A 27,355-nucleotide genomic window follows, 5' to 3' on the forward strand; every position below is an offset into this window, starting at 1 on the left:
AGCGCGTCTCTCTCGGCCGGCGTGGCCCCGTCCAGAGTCACGTGACGCCCGCTCCGGCTCTCATTGGCCCTCTCCCGGCGTCGGCGCGGCGTCGACGTTTTTTTCTGTTTCGACAGAACCCAACGATTTGGCGAAAACGTCCTCTCCGGCGGCAAAAAAAACGCTCCGGTGCCGTCGACGCCGACGAATCGCCCGGAAAAACGCTCCATGCGGGCCAGGCTTCAGTCTCTGTGCCCGCAACCGCGCTAGCGTCTTTGCGCCGGGCGTGTATGCGGTCAAGATGCCTCCAAACGCTAAGGACGTTAATAATAAGAATGCAAAACGAAGGCTGCTTCGCATCCACTGGGCTTAACCTTGATAAGCCTCCAACTTTTTTTTTACAATTCACTAGAAATATATGTACTGCCACTATTTATTGCACACGCGAGTGGGTGACGAAAGACAGTGCAATCACACTAAATACAAATAAATAAAATTTTTATCACCGAGCCATTCGTCGCGGCATTTTACATGCGTGAAAACGAAGGCTTCGCGGCCTTCTGGGTTGACTAAAGATGAGGGCAAGTGTTAGGAGCAGGTTTAATCGGACGCCGAAGAACCGTTGCGGATCTGTGGACGCCTTCATGGCTTCGGTGGAGCGGTGCAGACGATTCCACAGAGAATGCCGACGATCACCAGCGACACGACGGCGTAGAGGCCCAGCACGGCGACACGGAACGATTCGCCTCCCTGGTGATGACGAGAAAGATGAAAAATGAAGTCGTCATCATCAATACCAATTTAATTGCGTCCATTATTAGTCAAAGGCCCACTGTCACTGATGCATAACTGACCCTGTTCAGGATCAGCTGCTGGCATCCCGTCTCCGCAAATTTCATCCCACGCTGCCAACTAATTTCCTTCCATCAGTAGCTTCGTCAGCATTATGAGACCGTTGCCCTATGGGACCAACTGTCATATACCCTCCGCATTACTTACTCTGCCAATGCGAGTTTAATCTTCTAAATTTCACCTACTATATCGTTAGAATGCGTCTTCATACCCAGCAATTTTGGACAGAAGCATTTTTGGGCGGGAAATCACTCATGAACGCAATTTTCTCATATAATGTAAGATTACAGCATAACAATCAATATATTCGCAGATCACCGGACGGCAGTCGAATTTTTTTTTCTATTAATGCTTTTGCTATCGTCAAAATCATTCCCCCTTGGTTTTCTGCGGCAGTCTTAAATCTTCGAGCCGGTCGACGGAAACCCTTTAGAAGAAAGATTTTGCTACATATCAGAAGAATGGACTATTCTCTTCAATATTTCCATAAGAGTAACTTATAATTTTTCAATGTTCAAAATTTTTGTCCCGGAATGTTGTACATCTCCCCCAATCTACCGTACGTCACTCCCGTCTCCTAAATTTTAGACAGAAATGGTAATAGCGCTGCAATAAGACGTACACAAGAAAGACTGACACAGGACATGCGCTAACTTTATCTGAGTTTATTTACTGCAAAGCTTCAAAATGTCTTTATATTTGCTGGCTTCGCGGTAAATAAACTCAGATGAAGTTACCACATGTCCTGTGTCAGTATTTCTTGTGCACGTCTTGCTGTAGCGCTATTACCATTTCTGTCTCAAATAATGCACCATCTAGCCCAAATTGACGCTCTTCTAAACCGTCTCCTAAAGTTACCCGTGTCTTTCTCTTTTCGACGGCTACACAGCTTTCCGTTACCTACGAAGAGAATTTCATGGAGAGGAAACGTAAGACAGGAATGAAATGGTTAGCTGACTAGCATGAAAGTACAGACTACTTGGTAGGCTATTTTACTCAGGAACCAAGCTGGCATGATACTGATGGTTAACAGCCTTATCTCTAACTAACGTTGCTAGCACGGCCGCTACAAATCGAAGTCCTAGCATAAAGGTGCTGTCATCTTAATGAGCACTACTGTATCATGAAGAGTACAGGGCCCAACATGCTGGGAAAATGAATTGGGAGGTTGGCACACTAAAATTGTACTCGATTCCGATCATTTTTCTTCTTAATAAATCGAAATAAGCCTCCACGGGACTCTCGTTCGGCATTAGAGTGTTGGTGGCGTGCTACGAAACCCACATAGCGCACGTAAAAGGGCTGCCAGTGGAGGTCTAGGATAATTTTGAAACATACACCATTTATCTTTTAAGAGAAGCTGGGTAAAATGAAATGCGCGCCAGACTGCTTTTGGCGATGTTATGAGAGTCTCGAGGCCTGTTCGCAAATTCCAAAAGAACATGATTCCACCCGCGATGCCAGCTTGCAGAAAATAAAAGTACCGTTATGGGCTCGGCTTAAACACTCTGGCAGAACACAAGGATCGAGGTCGGAACCCTAGAAGCCAATTTATGCACTTCTAGCTTATTGGTATCACAAAACTTGTTATATTGTTTCGAACATACCGAATCGCGACAGCGTGAAAGCTTTCTACCAATAGGAAAGTCACACTCTAGCGCGCCACCAGAAGGTAACGGCGCTAGTATGCTTGGGGCATATGTAGTGACTGACACCAGAATTTTAAGTTCAACCTGCAACATTTTGTTGTCGTACTATATGTGACCACCATAATTTTATTGATGCGTTTCGACAAGCACAAATACAATTTCAAGAAAACCCATTGGCCCGTCTTGCTCCAGTTTCCGTAATAAACTAAGGGTTGAATCCGAGACACCAGATGACGCATTTTCCATCGGTTTCGCATTCAAGCTTCTTTGTCATGTGGCTCACTCTGATGAAGCGAAGTTCACTAAAACTTGTTTCTTGTAGTCTACTGCCTGCAGCGAGAGACGCTGTCTAAACCTGTCATTGGCTCGAGGTGGGACCACATGACACTCTCGACTCTACTGATGATGGCGCTTTTGATGGACACGTCTTTGCGGCCCAAGAACCACACTTCATGACTCGGATGTAGCACAATAGATGAGATTATTTGCACAAATCGTTAACCATAGAGGAAGTCACAGTGATGCAATTAAAACTGTAAATGGGCAAACTTTCTGAACATCTCCTCAGCAGACGTGAGACGTAACACGTGAACACAGAAAACGGCAACCAAAGTGACAGAAAGAAATGTTTTAACAATTCACTATGACCCTGCAAAGGTAGGTATGTCACGATGCAGTCCTTCCATTCACAAGGACTCCGAACAATCACGCATATTCGATTCAACTAAGTTTTTCAGGCATTAAGGTGGAAAGTTTGGCGAGTTGAATCTTATTCATGATGAAGTTAGCGCCAAAAAAAGCACAAGCTCTCGTGTTGTGTCTTTCTCCAACTTTGGCCTCGTTTTTGGCGCTAACTTCACCAAGAATATTCAGGAATGGAGACGACATTTCGCAGCGTGAAGTGAGCACGAAGTGAGCAGCGTGAAGTGAGCGTGAAGTGAAGTGAGACTTATCTGAACTTTTCGCAGTTAATGTAATCAGCAACACGCAGTGTCGAAGCGGAGGTCCATCGAACGTAAATACACTGTTCTAGCTAAGCCTAACATGCAGAGCGCAAGAGAGCAGACATACACACGGAACGAAACTCTGGTGACAGAGCATCCAGTGTGCCAAACGCAAAAAGAACGCGGCGCACCTCTGGTGGCATGGGAGCGGCCGCGACACCGCTCTTCTTGACATCCTGGATAGCGGCGGCCGCTAGATCCGGGGGTAACGCGGGCGCATCAGCCCCCTGTGCCGTTGCCGGAGGGGGCGACATCGCCGCTGGTGCCGCCGGGGGAGGTGCCGCCGCGTCCTGTGGCTGTGCTGGCGCCGGCGCAGGTGCCGGCGGGACAGGTGCTCCAGGGTCCGGCTTTGGCTCTATCGCGTCCCCGAAGGGCGGAGCGCCCGGCTCTGAAATAACAAGGACAGGTACATAGCTAGTCAAGCGTAGACTGGCGCCAACAATGACGCGGATGATTGTGTCATCTACTGCACCATTAACAATAGTGATGAACACACCCTTCAGGCACATTTTAAGAGTGCATTAAACTGGTACAATAATTGGTTGATGTCCCTTAATCCTTCTAAATGCAAACTCATGTCTTTGTCTCGTCGCCGTAACTCTTATCGCTTTTATTACTCTGTTTCTAATACACCTATTTAGCTAACAGAATCGTACAGTATCTGGGAATCACTGTCTCTCCTGATCTCTCATGGCGCGCTCATATTAGTAACATCATTTCAGCATCAAATAAAACACTAGGTTTCCTTAAGTGTCACCTCCGTCTTGCCCCCCCCCCCCCCCCCCCCCCCCCCCCCCCATAAGGTAAAGCTGCTCGCGTACAAATCATTGGTAAGACCGAAATTAGAATATGCGTCTGCCATCTGGAACCCACATCAAACACATCTAATCACTGCATTGAAATCTGTTTAAAATCTTGCCTTACGGTTAATTCATTCCTCATACTCGTACGACACCAGTGTTTCAACTTTGAAAGTGAAATCAGGGTTGCCACTCCTCTCATTTCGTCGCCGCATCGCTAGCCTCACTCTTTTTCACAAGTTTTTTTATTCTTCTCTGAATCAAGCCCCGTACATCACAGCCGCAGCACGCATATCTCACCGCACCAGTCACCCATTGCAAGTTGCACACCCACCATCGCACACTGCTACTTTTTCTGCTTCGCTTTTTTCTCGAACAGCTTCAGAATGGAACGGCCTTCCCTATGACATCGTCGTCATCGCTTCGCCATCTGTTTTTCAAGATCGTGTAACAGATCATCTTCAATGCTAAATAATCATTGCTGTTCTTTCACATTTTCAAATGTATTCCCACCCCTTATGCAACACCCACTAAAAAGAGGGCCTTTAAGGAAAAAAAACTGAACTGAGCTGAACAAACTGCAATAAAGCTTCCCGTGCCTATACACCAGTGACGTCATACAGAGACAAGCTAACTCGGGAAGAGCTTTGAGGAGAAAGCACAGTTATGGTGCCTCCATGCCAGCACTCACATGCTAAGGATGGTAACAACCGTTATTCGGACATATAGACGACATTTCGCCTTGCAAAGACAGCTCCATGAGATGGACATGGTGCTTCTGAATATATAAGTGACATAGAACTTATATACCAAGCGGCTGTAATGGCTGATCTTTGGCGACGCCATCCTGCCATCTGACAACCCCAGGGGCGAGCGTCCGGCTATGGCACCGATAACAAACAGTACGGGATTAATAGACGCACGCAAGTGAAGTACAGGATCGACAGCTTGCACAGAATTTAATCTATTATAGCATTGTCCTTTCGCCATCATCTTATTCTTCGTGATCCAGCAGAAAGAGAACGAGGCTCCAGAGGAGTACAAGGACGTAGCATGCTAAGGGCTGCTTCTGCAAAAGCTAAGAATTTTGTTTTGTGAAAAAAAAAAACTGCCAAAAGGTCGCAGGCTGCGCCATTTCAAAAGAAGATATAGTAGAAGTGGCACAAGCGCCACCTTTGAACGATCCCCTGCACTAAACGCTCGCTCTTCGTTCCCTATGCCATAGGCTCAAATTTGGCACGTGATCGTAACGGGCCCATTTTTACTGGTTGAATCATGCCCACTGGACTCGCAAAGACAGACAACAATCATATATGGAGTGAACACTGCAAAGCTTCGGTTGTCGGCAGACATACTAAGACCAGGAGAACTTTCGCGCAAGGCCAGTAAAAATACACTTGGAAAATTTGTGATGCTGACAGCCAGATATTGGATGCATAGCTCCACATTACGAGACAAAACCGTCAAGACTGGTGGGACTCACGATGACGGTCAACGAGCTCGTAACAAACTAATCCTCGGTAGTGCATGCCGGGAAAAGTTTTGTCGCAATGAGGCTGAACATTGCAGTATTTCCAAGTACTGCCCCTTATTTTACCTTATCTGGCGCACTTTAGTATGCATGAAATGAAAGGAACACAGCCGAGTATCTTCGTTTCCTTTTTGTAGACAAAAACGACGTTCAGACGAGTTGCAAATATGCTTGCTAAATCTGCCTTTTTCACAAAGCCGCTCTGCGCATGCGCGCCTCTTCTCCTCCAGCTCCGCTGGTTGAAAACGAAAATCGCCATCTCCTACTGCGCATGCGCAATTCATATTCGTGGCGCATGCGACAGATGGCGGCACCTGTCAAGCACACACTTGCCACTCCGCAGGCGCAGTTGACTCCTCTTGGAACGAGATCACGCCTGCATCTTGCACCTGCGTTTGTATGCAACGAGCAGCCGACAAATTTTCGCCACTCCTCAGACGGTGCCACATTTTGTGAAAAAGGCGGATTCCACTATGTGACTCCACTATGAAAGCACTGAGGATAGTTGTAGGTCCACATTGCATGCACAAAAGTGCACCTGAACTTAACGTTCTGCCCCTGTCTTCTGCACTTCAGAGACAATGTGAGTGCTTGAAAGCAAAGCACGTTAGTAGGCCGGCCCACGATGACGGAATTGCTGCTCGTCTAGCCAGAAAATTCAGCGTTGTTTTTCCACAACGCTCATAACCCTTCGCGTCGCGTTGCATGGGGGACGGCGCACTGGGTTATATCACGAACAGGGTTATCACACATTCGCTCTGAGAGCGGTCCAGCTTAGGATACGTTGGAATGAGTCTTTCTTCCACCAAACATTTATACAGTACAGAAGCCGAGATGCATCCGCACACGAATTGGTCAAAGTGCTGGGCAACGAAAAAGCGTGGTGCAAGCCTATTAATGCCCGCTCATTTATAGTGTTCGGGAAGTCTATTTATGGATGTGGGTATAAGAGCTGTGGCGCTTGGTTTTGGTCGTGGTTGTCTACTGGCACCTAATGCGTTATTAGTTGCTTTGTTGTGGCGCCTGACTAGTTTCATGTGTGCACATATATTGTTCTTTTTTCAAATAAACATTCACGTGTGAGCTGTATATATACAGTGGTTTTGATCTCGCCTTCCCATAAGAACGCCTAAGTGGTTATGCAACACGCCTGAGACATTCTCTTTCCGTAAAACCTTTATCCACAAGAACGAACTGCTACAAATATTCCTATTTTCCGAGAACCATTACCGAATGGAACAACCTTGCTGGTCATATAGTGGAAGAGAATAATTTGTCCCATTTTGAGGAGCTGCTGCAACAAGTGAAGAAATTTTGAATGTTCGGTTGATGAGTAATTTGTTTAGATTTACTTAATTATATGCTTGGCGCTATGACTGCAGTATATATATTCGGAGGTTGTGAATTGATACAGTACAGTGTGATGTACTAATTTCGTTGCTGTGACGCCTTGTCTGCTGTATTTCCTTTTCTTTGTCCTTTGGTGTTACACAAATCATGTACCCACCTGCGATGGTCTTGTAGTTCAAGACCGCAGTATTTATAAATAAATAAATAAATAAATAAATAAATAAACGCGAGCCCCATACCGCTAGTCAACACGATGATGCAATGACGTGCAATGACCATTGCGTGCATACTAACATGACTCTATACTCGAGTGACTCTTACATACGAAATCTCAATTCATGCTTCGCAAACCTACATGCATAAGTTGAGAGGAAACTTATTTGATGAGAGCTAGGTGAGCCGACAAAACCCACTTTATCTGAAAGGTTCCTGCCAAGAAAAAATTTTCCGGTGTTAAGCACCTTTTGTTACGTGCCAAAGCGCGGTGACGTAAATGGTGACACCACCAGCGACATCACAGCAGACGAGATGCCGTAAACCTCTTAAGCTGCGAACCACGTTTTCGTGAGTGGCCCGGACCAAATGTTTGAAAATGACCCGGGTCAAATTTGGAGGTTGTCATCGTGTCGGGCACGCTGAATTGTGACCGGACATCGGCTTTGGTCCAAATCGTTCAAGGTGAAATTTCGGGGGTGATGCGGTCCAAATTTTAGCAATGGCCCGGGTCAAACTTGGAGGTTTCCAGCGTGTCGGGCGCGCCAAATTATGGCTGGACATCAATTTTGGTCCAAATCGGCTAAGGTAAAATTTGGGGTGTGGCTTGGGCCAAATTCTTGCTGCTTGGCATCACAGTTGCTAGCCCAACCACGCACTCCCGATGACTGTCGAGCAAATTTGTGTAAGAGCAGATAGAAAGCTAAAAAGCAAGCAATGATGAAGCAAGAAGGAGAAGCTTGGTGTTCAGTGTTGTCGCCGCGCCTTTAGATTGTCAAGGGAGCTTACCTCCTGACGGCTGATTTCGGAACCAAATGCGGGACAGCAGGCGTGGGTCAGCTTCCATTTGTGCGGCGGCGGCTGAGTTCCGAAGCGAAGAGTTCCAATTTGAGCGCATGCAACAGAATAACTTCCGTGGTAGCGCCTTTTACGACATTGGGCTCCTATCAGAAATTCCCGCGGCTCAATAGAAAGTGGCAAACGCGTGAATCGCATGCGGTTGAAAGAAGTGCAAGACCCTCTAACGAATTGTGGGATGACTCCTCCGTTTGAAACCTAATCTTACAAGTGACACATATTACTTTTGGTAGGCGCATAAAGTAACGTTGAGTTCTAGGAAATTCGTGTGCGCTATTCCGATTGCTGCAATAAGTTTGGGGATCATTTCATCCGTGGTCATGTAGTCCCTGGTGGCCGTATGAGTGTTTGTGCTTTGGTTTATGTGCGTATAAATTATGTGCAGTTTTCGGTCATCGCCCAAAAACATTTCTCTCCAGAAGAGCCTCGACCAGACGCTCCATGTGGGCGCAAAATATGGGTCACTTTAGAACGCGTTGGCTTTACTAATGTGATATAGGTAGTAGGCATGTCAGTGGATGCACTGACAGTGGGGTGAGGCGTCTGGATGGCGGCCAAGTTCCGCCATCGCTCGTAAGTAATTGCACTGGGTAAAAAACGACACCTAGGAATGTGCCGGGAGAGTGACGGCACATCGTAATCAAAGTAGTAGCATATAGCCCTATATAAAGTTGAAGATAGGTTTGACATCCTGTCCCGTTTAAGGCCAGTATACCTGACCGTTTTTCTTCACCATACTCAACGAAACATTGACACTTTAAATTCTTTCAAATCTGGTCCGTGCCTTGTGTACATTAGTCACCTGTCGTAGAAATATTGCGGCTTTCTTGTTTTGCTCAAACTCCCCACTTAAATATGTTCCTTTCCATACGTAGAAGAATGAGGCAGCGCCATGTCCGTTGGTAATATTCCTTCCACGCACGCTGCCTCCAATATCATACATCCACTTAACAGCCAGCTGAAACGATTGTGTCAATTTGCTTGGACCAACAGAAAGCTCTTATGGTAATTACACATGCAAGCAGAAGACTACAAAGGTGTTGAAATAGTTTCTTGTCGTGGTTTTAATAACGTTGATTGATTGCAGTTGTAAAGGCAGTTTGAATTGCTAGCATGGTACAAAACATGGGGCAAAGATGAAGAATCCCCCCATCCCCCTCTTTTCCCAATCTACTGTTACGATGATAAGGACAGTGGTGGCCGGGATAAGACGGATGGTTCCAAGAGACTCTTGTTCCGGGTTTGGACCGAAGAGAAGAACTCACGAGCAAGGCAAGGCTAATTGTGGCTACGTGTATGATGATCTCAGCGGCCTGCAACAGCTGACTTCCTTTTGGAAGCACATCGTGTGGCGTCACTTGGTTGGCGCAGCATCACGGATGGGCCGAACAAGCTGTGTAAAACCATCCAGCAGAGGATTCTATTCGCCGCGTAGAACTGTTCGCAGGGCAGGTTTGAATCACTTCCCTCTGAGGATTGTTACAACGCTGACAGTCGTTTTCATGCACCAATCGGATTCACGGGCTCACAATCTGGATAGACACCTCTGCGTGATCTACGAATTATTGAGCACCTGCGAAGGATAGCTGTTGCGCCATTCAGAAGTGGCGTTGCGTATGGCGTGCTCACGGCTTCGCGAGAGTGCACAAAACAAAAAAGAGTGATGCGCATCGTTTCTTGGTGTCCATTGTGATACACGTTTTCGTCCAAAAGCCGTGGACCATGGTCCAAAATAATAATGTTACGTGGCGTTCAAATTATTATCAACACCTACTACAGAGGAATCATGTAGGTGATGGTCCTAATTAGCAAACTCAGTGAGTCCCTTTCTTGCTTAGGCTAGGCACTTGCTTTTTGATATTTTATGCTACTGAGTTGCATACATTTTCCTGCGTAAGTGTTGTCACAAATGCTCTTCCCCTGTTAGTTAAAACGACTCCATTCACCGTGACGAACGATTGTTTGGTTTGGTTTAGTGGGGTTTAACGTCCCAAAGTGACTCAGGCTATGAAGGACGCCGTAGTGAACGGCTCCTGAAATTTCGACCACTTGGGGTTCTTTAACGTGCACTGGCATCGCACAGTACACGGGCCTCTACGATTTGGCCTCCATCGAAATTCAACTGCCGCGACCGGGATCAAACCCGCGCTTTTTGGGTCAGCAGCCAAGCGCTATAACCGCTGAACCACCGCGGCGGCTACGAAAGGCTGTACCGTTGAGGATGGAATTCGCAATTCAGCATCGGTGTTTCTGAAAAGGTAGTTTGTCTCGCAGTACTGAGTGAGGTAGACGGTGGTGTCCTAAGTGCACGACCTACAGGTTCGCAGTGTGCCTAGCGACGACTTTGGAAATTTAGCCAGTTCCATATGGACTTGGCCAGATGGGAATTATGGTGGATGAATAGGCTTCAGATGTCACGCCGTTTTTTTCTTTGGTCAGCCATCTGGTACTGGCAAATAGTGCCTAGCTGTAGGAAGTCTGTGCTATTAGTACGCCTGACGTATCCGTGCTGATGTGCGAAAAAAAAAAATGCCTGGTATCCGGAAAAAAGTTGTAGTTACACGCCTGTAGGACTCTGTAGCGAAGTACCGTGCGCTGCACTGGTAGATGGCGTTTCCATTAGGCTGTAATTGCTCCTTTAGAGGATGCCATCACGCTTAGAAAATAAGGCAAGCACAAGCGTGGAGACGTAGGGCGCGTAGTCGGTGTTCCCTTCAATGTACAGAAAGAGCGGCTGCAGCTCGAAGTCGTGTCTAGGCTGTTCGACGAGGACGGGCATTGTTATCACGCAATGAAAAGTAGGATTGTCTCAGATGCCAGCTGGGCTGCACTGAATAAGAGCTCGGGACCGGCAGTGAGTATGTTGACATCAAAGTGACACGACGCTAACATCAAACCCTTGTCACTGAAGGCTTACGCGAGGATTGCGAACCGGCATATCTTTTGAGTTGATCAGGCACGAGACGGAATGGTAATCAGTGGTGACTCACAATCAGGCAGCGTAAAAATACGCCAAGAATACCACCGCCACAACCCGCCCGGAAGCTCGGAACTCCTTTTATATTGTCCAGTTGTTCAAATCAATTCGTTTATTTTCTGAGCGGTTACAGACAACTCTGAAGGTCCCCTGTGCTAAAAGTTGCACTCAGCAACTTGACGAGGCCCAGGGGCCATAGTACAAAACTGCACTCAACGCAGTTTATTGAACGATAAAAACTATACACTCATGAAAGTTAAAAGAACAGGTACAATGATATTATTATCAAACACAGAAATCGTGAAAAAGAAGATATTATAATCTGGAAGCACACAATACAGGACAATTGAAATCCTTTAACAAATCATAATCAAAAGTCATAAACCAATAAGAGCTTTCAGCATATCAGGGTGACGCGTATCGTTTCAGTTGAAGTTACACATGTTTTTATTTCTTTCTTAGCTGAAAAAGACGTGTGGGTATTTGTTGAGAAACAATGGTAGGTCTTGTTTTAAGCATTGGAATTTGTATTGGGTGCGGAAATAGGGAACTAACCAATATGGAGGGTTGCTAATGCATATATTTGTTCGCTGCTGTAATGATGCCACAAGGTTAAGAAAATTTGCAGATTCTGGAGAGGAAAAAATAGAGCCGGTTTAACAACTGATGTTTATAACTGTGCATGAATCTAATGATGCCGTATTTCGGGAATAGGTTCTTGATGGTGGTCTGTATTTCAACGTTCGTCAAACAGCGCAAAATTTTTAAGGTGAAAGCCATTAATGGCTCATACTCGCGGCCGTGACTCAATCCGTCCGTCCGTTACATCTGAAGTGAGTCATAAGTCATTTCTAGTCACAAGTCATGCCTAACTAGTCATTAACCAATCATGAAGAAATTAGTCATGACTAGTCATTAACCAGTCAGAAACTAATTAGTCATAAGTAGTCATTCATTAACCAACCATGACTAGTTAGTCATCGACTAATTAGTCATGACTAACTAGTCATTAGCCAGTCATTACTGGTTAGTCATTAACCAATCATGGATAGTTAGTCATCAACTAATTAGTCATTACTAACCAGTTACAAACTAATTAGTCATAAGTAGTTAGTCATTAAGCAACCATGACTAGTTAGTCATCGGCTAATTAGTCATGACTAACTAGTCATTAGCCAGTCATGACTGGTTAGTCATTAACAAATCATGGATAGTTAATCATCAACTAATTAGTCATTACTAACCAGTAATAAACTAATTAGTCATGACTAGTTAGTCATTGACCAATAATGACTAATTAGTCGTGACTAATTAGTGATGAGTTATGACTAGCCAATCCAATCACCCCATAGCCGCCTCGTGTGGGCCTACGGCCGTGCAGCCAAAATTGCGTGGCAAGGCTTTCGCCTCGCGCACTTCAGATCATCAAAGTGCCCCTGAATTTTTCTCTGAAGCACACTGATTTTATGAATATTTCGTTTTGTTGTGGAGCTCCAAATAAGACTACAGTAATTAATGTGAGGAGCGAATTGCGCATTGTAAAACTGAAGTTTAGTTTGTTCCGGTAAGATATTTCTGCAGCAGGACAGAGTGCCTGTTATCGCAGATAGCTTCTTGCCTATATAGTTGATGTAAACCTAAAACAAGATAAAGTATGCTTTGCGTAAGACGCCCACTCGGACAAAAATACTGCGCTAGTGTTAAAAGATGTGAAAGGATCGCCAAGGACATTAGATTACGAAAGAATATAATGCAAACCTTTTTTGTAAGAGTAATTAAATACACGATTGTTCACCTTCCTAAAAGCAAGAAAACACATTTCAATTACTCTGCATATTACTGCTCTGAAAAATTAATATTGCATTACAATTGTGTTTCAAAAGTAAGGCGATATTTGAAATGCTTCTTCTCAAAATATTTACGCTTAAAAAGATGCGCGTAGCTCCCGATCTCCCGAAACCATTTCAAATTTATTACTTTATATCACCGCTAGAGTAATTTTGCTTCAAAGTGGGCGTCAATTTCGCCCCGTTTTGCCGTCTAAAATACTAAAGTTATCGCAGTAGAAAAAGTAGTGGGCATTTAAAAAAAAGTTGGTTTTAAAGTAGTTAATTACTTCAAAATCACTGCCTCGTAGGAGTTCATTACACCAGTGAATTAACTGTCCAAAAAGTAATTTAACAAATTGCAAAGTTTTCCAAGAAGTAATTAAAATACCTCAATTCCACTGAAGCAAAACAACTGCTCCCTTCCCTGATTTGTACTTGCTTGTATGAGATGTGAAACCACCCTCTCGAAGATACTTTTCTGCTCTTGACGCGGACTATTGCGAGTCAGATGCAGTTTCGTGTTTGTTACTATATAACAATGTTTCAGTGCCATTCCGCTAGAAAATAAAAATTCACCGCATAAAGATCTTGATCGCTTCTGCACTCCTTGTAGTGAATATTGTTTGATACATCTTTAATGAGTAATGTATCACCTGCTGGGGAACCCTGACATGACTACAACCCCTTTTATGTTTGTTTGTATGTTTGTTTGTTTTTTTATTGTTATGCGTGTTCCTATCACTTTCGCCGTTGTAAACCAATATGCCCCCCCCCCCCCCGTTATGTAATGCCTTCGGGCCTAAGAAAACAATAAATGAAATAAAACTTTGCTTCAAAGTCTGCATGGAAAATTTCGCCCCAGTTTGCCGGCCAAGTTTTCACAGCACAGAGAGTAGTGGGGCTTTAATAAGGGTGGTTCTTGAAGTAGTTGACTATTTTGCTTCCGAATTACTGCTTAGTAGAAATTCAGTGAACAAATAGATGAGCAGGAGAAAAAAGTAATTCACTGCATTACAGATTGTTCCGACAAGTAATTAAGTTAGTTTAATTCCAATGGATCAACGAAATTGCTCCCTTATCTGGTATGAACTTGCTTGTATGAGATGTCAAACCTGATGCCAACGCAGATACTTTTCTGCACCTGACGCGGTATTGCGCGCAGTGGAATGAAGGCTCTAGTAGGGAGAGGAGCTGTAATACCCCGGTTAAGCGGGAAAGTTAAGTGCACTTACGGAGAGTGTCACTCGCTGCAAGTACACCTTGCCACATCTAAACGACGCAAGTGGAGTGTCACTCGCGGAAGAGTGCACTCCGCTAGGAGTGCGTTCACGGACCACACTTTGCTGGCCGAGTGCGTAGCCTCGCCAGCAGCGACTTCAAAGGCAAAATATGTATAGTGTATAAAAAGTACTTACAACTTTATTTTGCATGCTATAACACTGTTTTTAGAAAAAGAATCATTAGGTATAGCCACAAGCGAAGCAACAACACAAAGGAGCGAGATCAGATGCCACATCCATGGCAACATCACTGCCCGCCGCCATCTTGTTTGTTGCTGAAATTCTGGAAAGTCTTGGCTGGTCTTGGCTTTTCTTCTATTTCTGTTTTTTCATCGTTAAAAGCTGTTGAACATCGTTTTATTGGCGCTATCACGTTAAGCAATCAATTATTGAGTCATTTTCCATCGACCTCTTAAGAAATTCCGTCCATTTCTATCAGCATCTTTTTTTGCTATGAGTGCACTTTGCTTTCCAGTTTAGCACCGCGTAGCCCAAAGCGTCACTCGGGATGCCAAAGCGCACTCCCCGTAAGTGCACTTAACGTGTGCGCTTGACAGGGGTATAAGTCGACACTCACCGGCGGCCGCTGCGCCTCCCTTCGTCAGAGACCTGTGCACCTGCAGGGCCAAGTGGACGAACACGTAGAAGACGACAAACATCGCCAGGGTGGGGAGGAACCAGGCCGATTTCGCCAGGTAGGATTTGGCCAGTCCCGGGGCAAAACACATCGTGGCCACTGGAAAACCACGGTGAACGAAAAGAAAGAGCGCAATAGTCGACACTTTCATAGCAGTCTCTGCAAGAGGTTGTGGTCAAAACGTCTTGGTGTTGCACGAGCAATTTGACTTGTTTTCGGCATGGGACTTTTTTTCTGCTTAACCAGATCGCAGAGGTGCCCGAAAGGTTAATGTTGAATGACCTTGTAATCACACTGATGAGACCTTACAAACTCATGGTTTTTCAGCGCAACGGCACACGGCCAAAGAAAAGAAGCAGGAAGAGAAGAAGGACGAACACAGTTCTTTTCTGTGGCCGTCTGCCGTTGCGCTGAAAAACTATGAGCTTAAGTCAAGAATACCAACTAGCCCAAGAACTAACTCTAATGGAGACCTTATAAAGCCCATAATAACATAAGCCATGTTATATTGCGCTAAAACTACGACACATAAGAGTAGAACACAAGCACAGGAAGAGCTCCAACTATAAACTCACCTAACAATTATCAACTATATAACATGGCTTACGTAGACGGTCACCAATTAGCCCGACAACAGCTCTTGTTAAAACCGATAATAAGTATATGGTCGAAAAGCTCGTTTCAGAGTGAAACATGTTCTATAGCGAAAGTACATAAATTGAAATATTTTTCAGTACATTTTTCAAAACTCGTTCTGCTGCACATTATTTCTATGACCAATATATTTTGTACATTTAGGAGCAGGAAGAAAAAACGTGATTACCAAAAAGGAAACAAAGGTCTGAGTGACAAAACAATTTGATTACAATGTGGCCAGCTTAATGCGCGTCATCCTCTAAACTATGAAAGCTGACTTCCTTTAGTGTTCGCAATAGGCGGTCAACAGTTTGTACTGTGAACCAGCCCGCTGCCGTGATCCATGCCTGGCACTGGTCGGTAGCTGGCTTAACGCTTCTAACTGCAAAAACATGCGTGCTTCCAGTTGCTTCGTGATATCATCATCTCCCCCCCCCCTCTTTTTTTTTTAAGGCAGTAGATTGTTATCTGTATCTTGCCGCAAAACAAAATGCACGTCGACTGCATACCTACACAGGCTAACCACTCACTCATTTCCTGACGCCGCCACTTCTCACGTGCTACCAGCTCAGTTAATCTTCTTCCCTATAAAATACCAACAATGCTGAAACTAGTGTATGCATGGCGTTTAGCTAACACCTTAGAGTCCACTTATAATCATGTCGACCTCTTTGTTCGCTCATATTACTCTCCAACAGCTGGCCTATCTGCGACGAAATCAACCCCACGCCTTCCCGACTCTTTACTAAGCGTAGTAAAGGTTTGCGCACCTGCTGTTACCACTGCACTTATAGTGACAGCAAGCCTGCTCTCAAAGATCACTTATTTCCTCCTCCGTCATCCGTCTCATAGCATACAGATAATAAATTCTAGGTTGGGACTCCACTGCCGAGCGAGCTTTTATTTTCGTTCCTTCATTGTGGGCCGATGTCTTCGCCTCCACTGCCAACGCAGGAAATTTGGAGAAATTCGCCGTTACTTCATATACGACTCTTGTTTGTAATCATTCTAAGTCCTAAGATAACAAATGTAAAAAAAGTTGCGAGGACACTTTGGCAACTAAAGTGTTGAGAGGCGAAAGCCGAGGACACCATGCCGTGACGACTTCCGGTGGATGTGACGCCACACCATTCCTGTGGCTATATCGATTATACATCTTTCGGGGATCTTCAGTGTTAATTACGCTAAATTACACATTTTTAGATCTATTCTAACACAAATCTGACGTTTTTCCGATCATTCTGCGACAATTTTCACTATTCCGTGATGACTTTCGGTGGATGTGTCCTCACACCGTTCCCGTGGCTATATCGACGTCCGCGTTTTTTGACGTTTTTTTTGACATTTTTGCCTATAATTAATGCAATAATTAGACTACAGTCATCAAACTTGGCTTCTACGTTTATTTTTTCCTCCTTTATCTGAAGCAATCATTGGTTTCCTTATGTCTTTGTTTAGTTCCCGAGATAAACGCGTGTGACACGCTTTGTTAACGGACGAAAATTTGTGAAAATTAGGATTCATCAGACGATCGCTCACATTTTTTTCCCTTAAGGTTAGACTTATCGCATATGAAAATTTCATCCGTACTAAACTTGAATATGCATCGAGTATTTGGAATCCCCCTCAACAGTATTTAACACGTATGTTAGAGGCCATTCAAAATCGAGCTGCTCGGTTTATAACATCAAATTATGATTCTTGGACGAGTGTTACTAATATCAAATCCTACGTTGGTTTACCTTCCTTGGCATCCCGTCGTCAGATAGCAAGACTCTGTCTATTTCATAAACTTTATTATAATTTTCCCCGACTACGTGAGAGCCTAATTATGCTTCCTTTAAGATCATCGCGACGCTTGTTTAATTGCCGTAGTGTTAAACGCATTCATGGTTCAACCAATGCGTTCAATTCCTCGTTCTTGCCAGCTGCCATAGCGGAGTGGAATGTCCTTCCAGACAGTTTTGTGAATGAAGTTGATTCCCTAAAGTTTAAACAGATGTTAGTTGATTTATTCTCCTAATAATTCCTGTTGAAGGCCTTTTCCTTTTTCTTTTTGTTTTGTTTACCTACTTACTCGCTTGCATTTCTTTTAAAGTGTTCACAGCTGTATCTACATGTGTCTAAGTTTATGCTATAAACTTTGTTCTTTGTGACTTGATTACTGTTCGCCTCTCCCCCCCCCCCCTTTATGTAATGCCGCCTGGGGCCTTTAACAGTAAATAAATGATGATAGAATGAGGCATTACAGGCTTTCGCCTTAATAACTAATCACTCCGACGGCGGTTGGACGCGCCGGTAGCGTCGAAGTGCTTTTGAACAAAGGTTTCATGGAGCGGTGTTGTGTACTTGCGCTTTCTAATAAATCCTTATGTGACGTTGTCATTATTACCTGCCCTTGAAGGACCTTGGCTGTATAGCTGTGGCTCTAGCTATGAGACAGCAGGTTCCGATTCATTGGATGCAGCCCACAAGAACTTTCAAGTGCTCAAACTTGAGTGCTTCTTATGGTTTTCTCATGGTGTTCGCAATAAATTCAGTTCCCTGGGTTACGACAACTCACGTAATATTCGGCCAGCGTTGATAACGATTCCTTGAGGAATATGCAATTATGAATAGCTTCTTGAGGTCAGGTTAACATTACATTACGAAGAGTTGTGTTGTGTTGGGTTTAATGGCACATAAGCGGCTAAGGCTATCATGCGCCACGTAATATTCGGCCAGCGTTTGAAAACGATTCCTTGAGGAATTCGTAGTTATGAGTAGTTTTTTTTGGTGGTCAGGTTAACATTACATTACGAAGGATAGTGCACCAGAAAAAACAAACACGGGACAGAAGGACGCAGACAAGTGCTGTCTTGTTTCCCTGTGTCTTCCGGTGCGTTGCTCTTCGTATTGGCCAGGCAGATAATCTAAACTTAATTATTACAGCGTTGCTTCCTGTACCTGAGGCTGCAAGATAGAGTGCTGACGTCACAGGCTTCTCGACTAAATGAGATTAAGAGAAAATAATGAACCTGTAAACGAATCTGTTAAAATGGTATCCAGGTATTGTTTTTCTATGCAAGTAAGGTTTAGTTTTCAATAAGCCAGAAATGCTGCCGACTGAAGGTGCCACCTTCCAAGTGCCCCGCACAAAGGCATGCAGGAGTAGGCATCTGGATAAGGAAACTAGCTCCATGATTCTCTCTGTTACCTCCTAGAGCGTATACCACTAAAGTTTATCTCTGCCCGCGAGTAACCGTGCGTATCCCTACTGCCTTTCGAGAGAACAAAAGCAAACGCACCTGCGAACGCCTGCGCCGTGTTGCCATTTGCCCAGTGCATCCAGTTGAAGATGTAGCGGTTCGGTTCTTCTGGATGGCAGCGGAAGAGAGCCATGATCGGCTGAAACAAGAGCGTTTTGACCACACCGTTCATTTAGAATCAACATGCTTCTAATAGCGCAACAACTGCCTTGAGTGCTGAAGATCATAGTTTCAAGAACAAGGTCATATAGGTAACGATATTGGAGGAAATATGTGGCCCACACCACAATGTTCGCTCCTCTCGTGCCTAAAAAATAACAAAATGCTGCACTGAACACCTACTTCTTAAGCCTTCATCTTTCAGTCCTGTCATCTGTACTCTTACACCGACCGTTGTGAGTGCAGGTTAAACAACCCCAGGTGGTAGAAATTTCCGGAGCCTTTCACTACTGCGTCCTTCATAGCCTGAGTCGATTTGGGGCGTTAAACCCGAATAAACCAAACCATCTTACACCGACGTTTCCCTGCGGACGTGCAATAAATTTAAATTGCGCGAAGGTTGCAAAATGACAGCCGCTTCAATCGACTATTTAAATCGGACAGGGACTTTGGGTGCAGGACATAGCGAATAAAACTGTGAGGACGCTTAAAGGAGCATACATACCTAACTTTTCGGTGCGTGGTTTCATTTTTGTAATGAGGCGTTAGACCTTATTATACACGGATATCCACGTAGTATTCTCCTAGGAAGGTCAAATAATTTTTAATCGAGCTACTTTCCCGTGCTGTGTCGGTGTCGGTTTCAACAGCCGAACGATGACTTTGACGTCAAAGAGTGGTTACAGGTGACGTGAGGCATGAAAAACTGCTCTTTAATTGGGGATTCCACATTCATTGTCAATCCGGCTCTTGAGGAAGGCTGGCTTCAACACTGTAGTAAATTAAAACGATGAGGCAGCGATTATATGCCTCACGAGACTTATAACCTCTCTTTGACGTTACAGCCATCGTTCGGCTGTTGAAGCCGAAACCGACACAGCATGACAGAAAAATTGGATTATGAATTATTTAGCGGTCGTAGGTGAATACCACGTAGCGATTCATGCATAGTAGCGTCTTCCGCATAATTGCAGAGAAGAAAACATGCCACTAAAATTGGATGTCCATACCCCTTTAAATTGAAAGAAAAAAAAACTGGTAATGGCGCAAGAAACGAGAACACGGAAGGCACAGAAAAGACAGGACTGACGCCAACTTGCAACTACCAAGCCTGCCTTTTGTACTACAACCTAGCAGTATCAACAAATGCATCAACGTTGTACATATCAATCGGGAATTCATGCGAACACTGGCAAAACAGTATCGCTGATCACTACAGAATTTACCCTAAACAGAGCTTGGGATGCCAACTTCTTTTCTGGCCAGCAGAAACAATAACATCAACCAAAGCAAAAAACAAGGCACTGGGGCATGACAAATCTAGACTAACAAATTACGTAACGTGTGGTGAAAGCGAAAAAGAGCATGAATCGAATGACTATGTGATAAAACCGCGTGAGAAATGCCCCAGTGCCTTCTTTTGCTTTGGTTGATGTTATTGTTTCCGCTGGCCAGAAAAGAAGTTGGCATCCCAAGCTCTGTTTAGGGTAGATTCTGTGGTGATCAGCGATACTGTGTTGCCAGTGTTCGCATGAATTGCAGATTGATATGGACAACGTTGATGTCTTTGTTGATACGGCTTGGCTGTAGTACAAAAGGCAGGCTTGGTGCAATAAACCCCAGTTGCAAGTTGGCGTAAGTTCTGTCTTTTGTGTGCCTCCCGTGTCCTCATTTCATGCGCCATTACCAGTTTTTTTTCTTTCAACATGAGCCAACTCGACCAAACTAGAGTTTTACTTGACCTTTTAAATTACCGATAGAGTAGAATGCGGTACCATTAGATTTCAAATTTGTACGAGTTTCTGCTGTAACCTCTATGTTTGCGTCAGCTTCTTTGCCATTGTCGGTCCAGCAACCTCCATATTAGGACTGCCATATCAGCGGGTATCCTGCTCCCGGCTAATGAGCGAATTTCGTGACACCGAACACTCCGGGTCACCTTTTGCGTGAACTCTAATGCTTTATAGGTTGCTGTCTAGAAACTAGGTTGTTCTGAACCGGGTGGGAAGGATGTGATGACGTCACAAAGTGACATGATATCTCTAGTCCAATCATCAATTTAATTCCCCACCTACCACAACAGGCCACTTGCACACAATGCGGTGGCCCGCTTGCCACCCGTCCCAGTGGGCAGGTTCTGATCATGTCACAAGGTCACGTGACTTCTCTCGCCCAATCAGCGAACTTCATCACACCGGATGGTGGATTTTGCTTCTGACAGGAATTTTAATTAATGCAATCATGGTAATAAATGAACTCACTGCAGTACCTCTACAATTTTTCCATTGGAAAAATCGTGGATGAAAGCGAAAGGTAAGACGTTTTAACATTGCATCTCAGTGGCTGCAATAAAACTCTGAGCTGTTGCAGAAAACCTTCTTCGTGCTAAAAAGACGAGTGCTTACCTGGAAGATCCCCAGGACCACGGATGTTATACCCAGGATTGGATGTGGGTTCCCGCTCTGTGGGAGATCAGAAAGTGAAAGTGTGACTGAAGGGTGCCTTGTTTCAACTCACTTTACATGCCACTTCGAATGACGAGGTTCTGCACAATGTCACGCTACGCGCTGCGCAATATTGTCGCGAGATGGTGACAATGCCGTGGACAATGAACAGACTGAAGTGTGCTCAAGCCATGCAGAAAATTTTCGTCATTTTCTTGGTTCATTAAAGAGTAAAAAGTTATGGCGGTTTCAGCAATTTTTCACACAAGCGTCGTTAACGCTTAAACCACAATGATTGTTTTCTGCTTTCACCTGTTTCTTTAACTTGTGTTAAAAAAAAACAAATTGTTAGAGCACTCTTTAGGCAAATTACCTCAAAAGTTCGCAAAAATGACTTAATCCTGAGATTTAGACCTTAATTTAGGATCAAGGCCCTCTAAACAAACATCCTGGAGAGGGCTCGTAATACTCACAAACTTCATTTTTTATCTAGAAATTTTTAATACAGAGGTTTTATTCAGAGTAAATTTTAGTTGAAGAGAAGAAAAAAATATTGAAGCCTGCAACCAGCCTCCTAAGTAGATGCTGCCTAACTGTGCCTTCCCTGCAGAGCACATGCTATCACGGTTAGTATGAAGTGAAAGCACAAGCACAAGTGAAAGCACGTGTTTGCTTGGCAGAGAACCATAGTGCATATTTGTACCATAGTAATAGGCGGCGACTGAATTACTGCGCTCAACATACCTTGCAACGCGTCCAATTTGAACCAAGTGAGGTCTCCGCTTTATGGTATATTAATACCCCATTTAGAAAAGCAGTCGAATTGCACAAACATTCAGTGTACTTTGTTGTTTGCATCTACAACCAACTCCAACCATTTTAGAACCATTGGGCACGCACTGCGTCCAGCCCTCATCGTTTCATACCAAACAATTATGAACAAAATAATTTTTCAGCGAGAACCCATTTCTGAATTCAATTTTTTTATATAATGCAAGATTTCACTATAACAATCAATATACCGGCAGATCTCCCAACGGCAGTGTTGCATTTTTTTCCGATTAGCGTTTTTGTTAACATCAAAAGCTTTCCCCTTTGGTTTTCTATGGCAGTCTTAACTGTTCGATGCAATCGATGGAAACACTTGAATAGAAAGATTTTGGTACATATCAGAACAACGAATCACTACCTTCAATAATATTGTAAAAATATCGTACAATTTTACTAATTTCAAAATTTTTGTCCGAGAATGTTGTACATGAGACGAATGTATGCATGGAATCGTACTACAGTTTATATGTTGGCGTATACGCGATGAAAAAATATTCGAAGCATTTGCAAGCAGTACTAATACACCGTTCAAGAAATATCACTGTTTTGTGTCTGAGACAACATTTATTTTTCTATGTAGGGAGTAAAACACTCGAATATGAGTGTTTCGATAGTTATGATCAAGAAAAGTGAATTTCAGCTGGTGGGAAAGTCGTTAGGAGACATTTTTGCAACACTCCACCGCAGACGTCGTGAAATCGGTCACAATGAACACCGAGTCTTTCTGGTAAGTAAACAAATAATTACAGTAAGAAATGTCGCTTATCGTTTCCTTTACTAGAGTGGAAGTGTGGCAAGAAGAGGTTACCAAGGACATCGATCTTAAGTCCTACTTTCGCACGTGCTTCTTTAAGTTTGTTACGAAATTTTTTTATGAAGCTTCGACAGCTGCCTTGCCTGCTGTGTCCACGAAAAGGAGAACCAAACTGGAGTCACTCACGTAGCTCCAGCCTCCAGTTGTGTAGAATATGGCCGAGACGCTCACGATCACAAATGTCATGGCGGTCACCATCAGACATCTGTGAAGCTGCAATCAGAAAAATTCCTGCAATAATTCCGCACCTTTGGCCAAATTCGCGCGAATCTGGCACGCAGCAGCGGCAACGTGCTTGCATATAACTAAATTCATTAACCATACGAATTGAAACGCGTTCAGCCACGTGTAAGGAAACATTGATGTATAACTAGGATGCTATCCACAACCGGAACATCGTCGATCGCAGATGTGAATACTCACTACTTTCTTTTCTAATGAGGTGTTGTGGACAGCACCGCACAATTTAACGAGCTGTTTGTTTCTAGATTGGGTTATCCTGGACAAATATTCTGCTTTATGAAAAGAGTGAAAACAGCGCGAAAGAAGCCCGAAGGTGAAACGAAGAAGGGACAGGAAAGAGCGCTGATTACTGACAACTGAATTTTATTGAGCGAAACTCGGACAATATATGGGAAGGCAGTGGCAAAGATAATCAGATGCAGTCAACGTCACATGGTGTAAAGAGCCATAAAAGCGATAAAAACATAACAGGGTGAACAAGCTAAACGTCAACTGAATCAAACAAGGGATGATAAGAAAAAGAGACACACTTGATGACTATGAACAGTGAAAGTAACAAGGTGTAAAGACCCATAAAAACGGATAAAACATCAATAGCGGGTAAGAAAGATAAAACCGATAAAAACTGACGAAATGAAATTGTGAAAGGAATATATTGTCCGAGTTTCGCTCAACAAAATTCAGGTGCCAGTTCAGCGCTCTTTCCTGTCCCTCCTTCGTTTCGCCTTCGGGCTTCTTTCGCGCTGTTTTCACTCTTATCACAATGAACCAACTAGCCCAGCAAAAAGTTCTGCTTATTGTGCTTTACGCATTTCTCTAATATACGCCAGCAGCTCGAAGAAAATAAGCCTCGAGGGACGGGGTGCAGTGAAACTGCAACTCAGGCGGAAAGCGAACAGGTGCTTTCTAGTAAACTAAATATAGCTACAAAGCTCGTTCGAAGTAACTGACTAAGACTTGTGGTAAACCCCACGACAATTCTAAAAATTCATCGTCAGCATCATCATCATCATCATCAGCCTGACTACACTCACTGCGTAACCGAGGCCTCTCCCATGTCTCCAATTAACCCTGTCCTGCGCCAGTTGCGGCCACCGTATCCCCGGCAAACATCTTGATCCCATCCGCCCACCTAACTTTCTGCCGGCCCCTGGTACGCTTGCCTTCTCTTGGAATCCACTCCGTTACCCTTAAGGACCATGGGTTGTATTGCCTTCGAAACATATGCCCTGTCCAAACCCATTTCTCTTTGATTTGCACTGCGATGTCATTAACCTGCATCTATTCCGTGACCCACTCCGCCTGCTTCTTATCTCTTAAAGGTACACCGACCATTTTTCTTTTCAGAGCTCGCTGCGTGGTCCTCAGTTTTAGTTGAACCCCTTTCGTCGAGTACTTTGCACTTATTGATTAGCTTCGACGGCTGTGCCACTTCTGTTGAGTCTATGTGCTTAGAGGCTTTCATGCTACGTCAGTTCTCCATCAAATCTTTCGTATCCTAGACAGCTTTCTAGCAATGCAGCTGTTAAGCGACGCGCCTCTGCACTGGCAGGTGGCTATTCCAAACACAGCTACCGGTAGGGCTTGTAAGACTAAGATTGCTCTTCTCGAGCTTCCGTAAGGCGCATGCGCAAGCCACTCTGGGCAGATGACCGTTGCACTTAATCTCTTTAATTTCACTGCCGCGTGCCACGGAGCATATAGCTCATAACCTGGTGGGCAGGCTGCCACGTGTCATGGCGGCTAGTTGTGATGACGTCACAAGATCATGTGACCTCACTCGACCAATCATTAATTTAACTGCCAGTTACCAGGGTAATAGTTTGCTCACAGTCCGATGGGAACGTTGCCACCTGCACAATGGGCAGGTTGTGATGACGTCACTGTGACACGTGACCTCTCTCCACCAGTCAGAGTTTCGTGACAGAAGAGCCGGATTTTTTTTTAGGCGACAACCTAAAAGCTATCGAATTAATGTTTCATAGCGACTGGAAAAGGAGGCCACTTTGACATGTGAGTGAAATGTATAGGAGTTTTGAAAATGCACGATGGTGATGTACTTACAGCGAACCAGACCTTGTCGCCCAAGATGAGTGAGCCTTCCCAGGCAGGCTTGAAATGGCGGGCGATCATGATGGCAAGGCCCACTAGGTACAGCCAACCCAAGATCATCAAGTTTCCTGAAGAAAAATTTTAAATGCATTAAAATGAATTAATGCAAATTTAAGTGCATTAAAAGTGAGAATACTTGAAGATTTCCAAGATAGAGTTCAAAGACCGCACAATGTTGCCAAAAATGTGACGCTTGCTTACATCTGTTCGCCTGTGTCTGTTATGCACAGTTTACATGCCAAAGCATACATTTCCTGCAACCTGATGTATCTTTCATCGCTGCGGCGGTGACTGCTTCCTTTCTAAAACACCAGTCAGCGCATATCTGTGGGTTTAATCCCCAATTTAGCAGTTGATTATCGGAGATCTCGATACCCGACATTCTACCTTACGCCCTCGAAGAGCAATAGTCTTCTTTATTTTTTATTTTTTCTTTCTACATAAAGAGGCAGCCGAGACAAAAGGCTGAAAAGCTTGACGAGGTCTCGGCATCCTAACAGTTTGACAGAGAATACGAGTGAAATAATAGAAGCAAAAAATACATCACAGCACAATAAGTACATACATGTGTAGAAATGTACACACGCAAGAGCTGCCGGAACACAAACTATACAACGAGAGTCAAATTACCAACATAACCACATGTAGATATATACAAGCAAGATGAATAGCATGCATGCAATAATAACTGCAGCCTTGGGTGGATCGAGGCCCTACTGTCACTCACAAACAAAGTCATCCGAAGGAAGTTTCAGAAGGAACAGAATCCAACATTGTTGGCAATTAGGTATTGTTTAATGATTCTTTTAAATGTAGCATTGCTGACATAAAAGTCAATGCCCTGTTTGAACCTACTGAGAACCGAGGGAACTTGGTAAATTAGTGTTTGTTTGCCATATATTTGTTCGAACTTTAGTAAGAAACTTTCTGTGTTTTCGAAGTTCGTTTCCTACTGAGTTGTTATCAGGAATTTCTACATGTAATTTCTGCTGATGGATATACTGTAAGAAACGAAAGCGATAAATCTGATTGAAAACAGTTTCATAAATAGGTCAAGAGTTCCGCGTTAGTATGATAATGAGTTAGATATTTTGAAAGTCCGGCGGACACATTCTGTATTATAGCTTCGTGAATTCGGTTTTCATACGGCCGATACTTCTTTAGGCGCCAGCCAGGCGATCAAGAATGTCACGTGCTAACTTTCAGCGCCCGATACAAACATTCAAAGTTGTGAAGAGTCGTGTTCGCTTAGCTTTTTTTTCGATTTATCTACAAATTGTCAGTGCCTCGCCGGCATCAAACAACCATAGTCATTGGCAACTGCTTAAACAAAACACAAAGCTACATAGCCTCTCATTAAAGTCAAGGGTCCAGAGCACTTTCCTCTGAGCCGTGAAGTGGCGCTGTTGCAACATCTTTAAAAGCCCTTCCTAATGGATGAGCACGAGACTTCATTTATCCTTGAACAGATTTGAAACGCTGGCGACGCATAACGAGCCACACAGAATGAAATCGAACCCCTTGGGATAAATACTTCTGTTAAAGTGTTCAAGTTCTTTGCTCGTGATTATATAAGTTGCTCGGTTCACACTGCCAATTACTGAGGTTGGCAGCTGGCGGACGCCGCGCGCTCACCGCGCCATCTGGCATGACGTCACACCGCGCGCCTCGCCGCGGAGCCGCCGCCGCCGTTTGGTATGACGTAACACCGCTTACCTCGTCGTTGCGCTCGCTTTCGCTACATATATCCTGGCATAGCCGAGCTAAGCCGCTGCAATTTTTTTTTCTAATTATGAAGTTTCTGTGAAAGCTGTGTATCTTTCCTTCGCTGCCGTATGGGGGCGCTTGGGTGGATGTCAGTGCGTAATCACTCCCTTATTACAAATCTACTCCAGCATAGGGGATTCCT

The 27,355-nt window shown here is 44.2% G+C and overlaps 1 protein-coding gene across 1 annotated transcript in view; it reads right to left on the reverse strand.

The window, feature by feature from the left end:
* Positions 1 to 585: 585 nt before the first annotated feature.
* LOC149367133 (ferric reductase 1-like) overlaps positions 586 to 27,355 on the reverse strand; it is a 56,213-nt gene continuing 29,443 nt past the window's right edge. Inside the window, exons 9-15 of the mRNA XM_089554365.1 lie at positions 25,399 to 25,514; positions 23,218 to 23,304; positions 21,408 to 21,464; positions 18,883 to 18,982; positions 14,900 to 15,058; positions 3,616 to 3,872; positions 586 to 729 (exon numbers count right to left, since the gene is read on the reverse strand). Coding sequence (XP_089410491.1) covers positions 622 to 729; positions 3,616 to 3,872; positions 14,900 to 15,058; positions 18,883 to 18,982; positions 21,408 to 21,464; positions 23,218 to 23,304; positions 25,399 to 25,514 — 884 coding nt within the window. The 3' untranslated portion in view covers positions 586 to 621. The remainder of the gene's footprint in view (positions 730 to 3,615; positions 3,873 to 14,899; positions 15,059 to 18,882; positions 18,983 to 21,407; positions 21,465 to 23,217; positions 23,305 to 25,398; positions 25,515 to 27,355) is intronic.

This window comes from Amblyomma mixtum, chromosome 1 (assembly GCF_055824585.1).
Source record: "Amblyomma mixtum isolate Tamu chromosome 1, ASM5582458v1, whole genome shotgun sequence".
NCBI classification, from domain to species: Eukaryota; Metazoa; Arthropoda; class Arachnida; order Ixodida; family Ixodidae; genus Amblyomma; species Amblyomma mixtum.